Here is a 7,661-nt window from a genome sequence, read left to right on the forward strand (position 1 = left end):
CATGCATGAGAGAGAGAGTACACTTTAGTGGTTAAAATGCTGTGACTTCAGCGAGGATCGATCAGCTGATTTCTGGGTTCCCATTTACCAGTTGTGTATCCTTAAACAGTTATTTAGGCTCTCTAAGATTTCATTTCCTCACGTATAAAATGGTGATGATGCTCCTAACTCACAGGATTTTCCGAAGATAAAATGAGGCAAATATGTAAAGTACCTAATAAAATATCGGGCACATGACAGCCACCAAGTAAACGGCAGCAGCTATTGCTACAGTTTTTGTCATTGACAAGCAGAGGAAAAAAAAAGTTGGATTTTTTAGGATTCTTTCTGCTAAAATCAGTTTAGAAAACTTCCCTCAGACATACCATAATCTCAAAGCGGGAAGTGGGGAGGTTGCCTTGGAAGAGCCGAGCAGAGGCGAGATTCTGTGCTGGGAGGGCCACGGCCCACGTTTCAGACTGACTTGTCCCTGCTATTTTGCAGCGCCCCAAGATGTGACAGGGCTACCTGTCCTGGACAGGTTAGCTGCTTTGCTGCACTTAACAATGTCACCTCAGTTTTTATTAACAGAAACTTTACACTTCTTAATCCCATCCTTGCAAGGAATAGAGTCTCTCTCTCTCTCCCCCTCTCCCTCCCTGCTTCTCTCCTCCAGAGAAGGAGCTTAACACACCATTTGGGATGTTGTAAAAACAGAAAAGACTCAAGTTTAAAATAAGACAGGGAGTGGTTGAAAAGCTGCACATACACCTTCCAGTCTGCCTGGACTGCAACAAGGTTGGGCCCTTTCTCACTTTTGTCTTGTATTTTAAGCTCCTTTGATTTTTCCCTCTAGTATCTATATAGTATATCTGGATGAGAGTAAAATTGTTAGTTTTTTTTTGCATTTTGCAATACATCTTAGCCCTTTGCATTTACATCTTGTCTTTCTTTCAGAGAAACAGAATTCATCTTTAATATGCCTTATGTCTCTCACTCCTTTGTATTTAATTGGCCCGGTGATTTCCTCTGCTTAAATTTAGCATTTATCAATCACAGCCAGCAATGCATGTTATGGTGTTAACAGAAAATTCCACAGGACCCTCTTCACACTGGGGAAGGGGAACATCTGCTACTTTTATATTAGGATGCCAGGATTTAGAGGTCAGTGTGTTTCCCCATCAAGGCTTAAGGCTTTGGGGATCAGGGGAAGTGTCAGGCTCCAAGCAGCATAATGCATGGCAGTTGCTGACTGGCCAGGTTTGCCCCTTCTCAACAGGGGATAGTGCTGTTCAGCATAATGAGCTGGGACTTCGTGTGCTAAACATACCCAGCTTGGGGAGTGAGGCAGGCTGTGCCTCCTTTTTTTATTTTTTTCCTCTCCCAGCTCTGAACTGTATTTTCATCTTGGAAGAAATTATATTGAGGTCTTCATTAGCGGCACCCAGCAGGGTTAAGGCTCCATGAGGACTGATAAGCTGTGTGGCTAAAAAACCGATCAGCCTTTGTGCGGGGAGCTGAAGGTTTAAGTTGCTTGAACTGCAGAGAGTCTGAAGAGGTGATTATGTTAAGCAAGTAATGTGTATCGGTAACATGGAATCAAATTATTAGGGTCAGTAACTCCTGGCTTTCCCAGTGCATTAAATGAAGACATAACATTGCATTTGTGCCGGGTACTTGTGGATGCCACAGAGTGTCAGCACGGTCCGGTCATATGTACTTCTCAGCGTGTCACCTCTAATTTCATGGGATTATCTGCACTGTTGCTTTAATAGATACTCACGATCTTGAGCTTCCTTTGAACTCACAGCAGGGCAGTGCAAAGTCATTATTGGGAGCACTTCCGTGCTTTTTGTGTTATATATAAAATTATCTTTACTATCATTTAGAATGGTAGATGTATCTTGCTTGCTCTTATGCATCCAAAAGGGTACAACTTATTTGCTGATAAGGGAAGCTACTGAAGGGGAAAAGCTGAATGTGAAAGACCTTCCTGGGGCCTAGTATTAGAAAGGTGTCAAGGCAGTAAATTAGTATTAGAAAAGAATATGGGCCCATGGTTCTCAAAGTGTGGTCCCCTCAATCGCCCAGGAACTTGTTAGCAGTACAAGGCCTACTGAATCAGAAACTCTGAGATGCGATCAGCGAACCGTGTTTCAACAAGCCTTCTAGGTGATGCATGATCAAGTGTGAGAAACACTGCTGTAGCATTTATGGGTTCCAAGAATGGGAGGACCCACATGTTCTGGGGGTGGAGCAGGAGACAAGACAAATGAAGTCTCTGCTCCCACGGACCTTATTAAATTACAAAGGGCTCTGCAGTACTTCACCCTGATAAGATATACATGCCCAACAGAGCCTATAATTATCATGCATACTATTTTATTCTTTGTCTGAATTAGCCCGTTGCCGTATGGCCTTTGCTTTCAGAGAATGACTAACAAATGATGACTAATAAGCAATTCCTTTGTGCCTTTCAGAACCGTGCCCCTTGCCATTTGTATCTCCATGGCTGTCGTCACCGTTGGCTACGTGCTGACGAACGTGGCCTACTTTACAAGCATTAGTGCCGAGGAGCTGTTGCTGTCAAATGCGGTGGCCGTGGTGAGTCCAAGTTGAGCAAAGGCCAATCTGAATCTAGGTTAATGAGTTGATGCAATTTCACAGTCGTTCCCTCCAGCAGAAAGTGTTTTGAAATTCAGTAATCGTTTCTTGACCTGCACGATAATGAGCACTTAAAAATTTTAGAACACGCCTTAGCACACTCCGTTTAGCCGACAGAGCCAAAGTCCTATATGGTTTCTCTGCACTGTTCATTTCGTGTAAAACATTTCCCCATATTCATGCTTGAAAACACATTTCCATGTGTGCGTGTTGTACAGAAGATAGTGTTCTTCCAACGTGACTTTCAGGATAGGTGGGCAGTTACTGAATTTAAATGCATGTATTTTTTGGTATGGGAATTGTAATTTATTCTGTACTCTTTCCTGTTTGTAAACTTTTCAGATGCTAACTTAAAATCTTTTTCCCAAAGTACCACTTAAGAATTTCCAAGGGATGACCATATATAGTTGTTTGTTCTAGTATATCCTTTTGAATACCAGTAATGGGATATTACTAATTTTTAGAAACGCTGAGTTATTCAAAGTTAAACAGATGTCGTTGCTATGGAGCTTCTCAGAATATTAAAGGTGCTAATGTGCATTTTAGCTCCCTAAGAAGTGGATACTCATAATTTTACAGCGTTTTCCAAAATTTATTTGACTTCAGGATCATCTTTGCTCTCAAAGGTCAGGCTATGGGCCTGTTATTCTGTGACACATACTTTTATTTTGTATAAAAACTTAGCTGGTAAGGGGGCATTTACTCATGACCTCATAACAATGAAGGATGAAAAAGTAACTTCCCTTCACTAGATGTCAGTTCCTTTTAAAATAGTCGCTATTACCTCATATAGGCAACATCCACAGGGAACAAATTATCTCATTTCACGTGAACGTATGGACTTGTTCACCGTATTAAAAAAAAAAGACTTTGCCGCTATTGTAAGTCCTCCCAGACAACCAAGTGTCCAGAGCTTACTGAGGTCAGGTCAGTTATCTCGTCTTACTAGACAAAGGGCACCACTTACTCTTTGAGCGTAATGTGGTCCATTAATTACACAGGACCAGCTGCATCAAGGACAACTAAGGAACCCCACATGGTTGTTTTGTGTGTGTGTGTGTGTGTGTGTGTGTGTTTAATACATCCTTCGTGGAAATTTGCCTGTGCCATGGCATAAAAGGAAATTTCAGAAGTTCTGTCATTTATCTTTCGTATTTTCTGTGGCTGGATTTTCTCAGAGTTGTGTTTGTATTCTAGCCTTATGATAGGAAACCACAGAAGGAACTCGCAGATACCTGAGAGGGAGGGAGGACTCAATAAACAGACATTCAGCTAATGTGATTGTTTGGGGCAAAGATTTTCAGAACTGCTCATATATGCGATATAAATGATTAAGTCGTCAGTTATATCTCAGTGTACCTCTGTGTCATAACAGGAGGACTGGTCTATGAAACAAGTATCCATGATACTTCTCGGTGTACCTTTGTACTTCGCTATCAAAATGTGGCTTTCCAGGCTAGAGAGAAGGCATTTTACAGAAGGCTTTCTGTTTCCAATAGGAGAACTTCTGAACTGAGCTTTTTCTACCTACCAGAATCAGAGATGATAGATATCACGGTTGATGAAAATTCAATAAATGGGTCGTTGCTTTTTGAAAGTAGGGAGAAGGTGCTTGTTTAGACCTTTGCCCATAGTTTTGCAACAAGCAATGCCATGGTACTTGCTTCTGATTATTGTCTAAGAAGTTAGTCTGACCCTAACCAAAAAGAAAGATTATAAAACATACACGTATCAGCAGGCTAAAACAAAGTCATAGAGCGAGTTTGGACTAAATTGCTTCATTTTATTCCACTTTCTGGCAGAGCATTAATTTGCTTCGTTCTGTCTTTCACTAGACCTTTTCTGAGCGGCTACTGGGAAATTTCTCATTAGCAGTTCCGATCTTTGTTGCCCTCTCCTGCTTTGGCTCCATGAATGGTGGTGTGTTTGCTGTCTCCAGGTGAGTGAGTTCAAGCATTTCCAGAAATGCATTTCTGTTTTTGAGATTGGATGTGATAAGGGTAGGTTTAAAAAGAGAAGAAATAGTGCCTCCAAAGCTGTTGTTTTTAAAGAGACATTAAGATCGAAATCTTCGTCCAAGTATCAACAGCATGTCTCATTCTGCCCATTAGAGGGCACTGCTTGTCTACTCATAGCCTACGCTGAAGCTGGGCATGGAGCCTTTTTTTTTTTTTTTTTTTTTTAATAGTATGTCTATAGAGTCTAACAACAGCATTTTATTTCTGGTGATAAAATCTTTTGTTTCTCTAAAGGTAACAAGAAAAAAAGTAAAGTAAGAGACACCAGAAATCACCACCCTACCATCCATATCCCTTTTGTTTTGTTTGATATAAAAGCCCCTTTTATTTTAACATAAGATTAAGATCCAATCAGAAAAATATAAATGTTATGTGTGTACCTGGGCATGTCTGTGTATGTCGGGCTGGATCGGATGGACAGCACACATACAATATTAGGAATCTAGAACTATTCCTATGTAGGGAAAGCCATGCTGAGCCGGATGTTGCTATTGGGTCTCCTCAAAGAATAAGAGAAATTATTGGCAGATTTTATAAAATTTGAAGTCAGATTTCTCTTGATGATTCTCTGCCTTACCTGGACAGTGAAACTGAAGAAATCCACCTAAGAAATGCCAAACCGTTTGGTATGGAATTAGATGCAAGTTTTCTCTTAGATTTCTGGATTTTTCTCTTTGAAATGATCAATTGTACAGTCAATGCCAGCCACGTTTTTCTCCCATCAGGTTATTCTATGTTGCGTCTCGAGAGGGTCACCTTCCAGAACTCCTCTCCATGATTCATGTCCGCAAGCACACCCCTCTGCCAGCAGTTATTGTTTTGGTAATGCATATTAAAAAGTATACCTACATATAAGTTTGAATAACCAGTTAGCAAAGATGATTTCTTTTTTTTTTTTAAAGATTTTATTTATTTATTTGAGAGAGAGAATGAGAGAGAGAGAAAGCACAAGAGGAGGGGAGCGGGAAAGGGAGAAGCAGACTCCCCACTGAGCAGGGAGCCCGACGCAGGACTCGATCCTGGGACTCCAGGATCATGACCTGAGCCGAAGGCAGTCGCTTAACCAACTAAGCCACCCAGGCACCTGCAAAGAGGATTTCAAAGCAGACTTTAGATAGGGCTTTACTTTCTCATTCATTGCTGGATTGGCTCTATGTGTATCTTGGCGGAGTTTGGGAGGCAGGATATTTTCCATCGCTTCCCTTTGTTCAGTATTTCCGATGCATATTTGATGCTATGGGGCGATAAGCACATCACTTCTTTTTCACCTTTGTAGAAATTTGCGAGCTCTGAGGGAAATGGCTACCTTGGCTTCTGTCATTGACACAGAGCCTCACAGAAAAGGATGTAGAGCAACAAGTCCCAAATCTGCGAACTGAAAGTGGAGCGAAAAGCCACAGTCCAGAAACACCTAGGTGTACGTTATAGTATCGTAGGCTCCTTATAATGAAATGCATAGAAAACTAATAGAAGAAAATCACATGAAGTCCTAGACAGTGCAGTAATTCTGTGATAAAAAGTGAGCTATTTGAGACCAACTCTATAGGGAAGAAATAAAAGCACCAAAACGGAAATTTGAGTTGTAGAATTCTTAATGCAAAGTGTTTGTGAAGCGTGGGATACAAAAAACTGCATAAGGTGTAAAAGTCCTTTATAATACCCATTGGCAATGTTATATTCATTTTTACCTACTATTTTTGTAACATTTTTGTCAAATGGAATCTGCTGTCAGGAGCACCATAGAATACATTGGACATTTTGTTTCATGCATTTAATTTGTTTCAGAATGTTTCCTTTGAAATCTCCTTGTAAAGTACGTGTACTCTGTACTCTCTGTGCGGAATCTGGAAGTTAACGTCACTTGTGGGAACAGAATGTATTATTCGGTGGAGAGGGCTTTCATTTTAAGCCTCTGCTATCAGTCGTGCTGTCCTTGGCGTGTGCAGCTGCAGAGACTTGCTATGCTGATCTCTGTGCTTCATTCTTTTCTGCGGTCTTGAGGGTCACACATGGCAAGCGCATGGGGAGAGTAAGTGTGGAGGAAGGAAAGGTCAATATTTTGCATTCAGGAGTTGGCAGAGTCACCTTGAAGTGGCTGCGTTTCACGTGCGTGCATAGCCAAGGGCTTGTCAGAAACCATTTACAGAGTGCTCTGCGAATTTTCTAATTGGGTACACTTTTGATTTTTAGTATTAGTTATTTGCTAACCATCTCAGTCTCTGGGTCTTTACGTTTAAGTCATTGACTATCCTGTGTTTTACTCTTTGAAAACACGTTCTCTTCTCTCAAATGAAAAAACAACTAAGAACTAAATTTCCATATAACATTCATCTGATTAAGTGGTAATGATGATGATCTCATGCTGTTACTGGTGCGTAATGGGGTGTAAGAGCAGAATATAGATAAGAAGTTAGTTGAATATAGGTTTTAATCACTGTGGTCGTTTATCAGTATAAATAATCATATGAAAAAGGTAATCATAATGTATAGTGATGTTATTGTTTGTTATCAGCTGTGCTCTCTTTTAACTCACTGAGCGAGGTTTTTCTCCCCCTTTGCCCTAGTACCCTTTGACGATGATAATGCTCTTCTCTGGGAACCTCTACAGTCTTTTGAATTTCCTCAGTTTTGCCAGGTGGCTTTTTATTGGGCTGGCAGTTGCTGGGCTGATTTATCTTCGATACAAACGCCCAGATATGCATCGTCCTTTCAAGGTAACCTCAGTAATCTTGATGGGTTTACATAAATCTTTCTTCTAATACCTAGTCCTCCCTTTGTCGTAACTTGATGAGGAGGAGCTTGGGCGGGGGGCAGCATCCTCTGGAATAAAATGTTTAACTCTTGCAGGTAGTGCCTTCATGTTGAATTTATGTTAGCTTGGAAAAATAATTCATCAAGCCTTTTATGTGATATACCCAACTTTGTATGTCACATCTCTGAAAAGGGGTAGATGTATATATATATATATATATATATATATATATATATATATATATATAT

The 7,661-nt window shown here is 40.5% G+C and overlaps 1 protein-coding gene across 1 annotated transcript in view; it reads left to right on the forward strand.

Annotated features, from left to right (window-relative positions):
- The window catches only part of SLC7A11 (solute carrier family 7 member 11), a 76,163-nt gene that overhangs the window by 54,196 nt on the left and 14,306 nt on the right, over window positions 1–7,661 (forward strand). The window contains exons 7-10 of the mRNA XM_035023060.1: window positions 2,460–2,583; window positions 4,479–4,582; window positions 5,387–5,483; window positions 7,226–7,375. Coding sequence (XP_034878951.1) covers window positions 2,460–2,583; window positions 4,479–4,582; window positions 5,387–5,483; window positions 7,226–7,375 — 475 coding nt within the window. The remainder of the gene's footprint in view (window positions 1–2,459; window positions 2,584–4,478; window positions 4,583–5,386; window positions 5,484–7,225; window positions 7,376–7,661) is intronic.

This window comes from Mirounga leonina, unplaced genomic scaffold, assembly GCF_011800145.1.
Source record: "Mirounga leonina isolate KUSES-001 unplaced genomic scaffold, KU_Mleo_1.0 Mir_176, whole genome shotgun sequence".
Lineage (NCBI taxonomy): Eukaryota > Metazoa > Chordata > Mammalia > Carnivora > Phocidae > Mirounga > Mirounga leonina.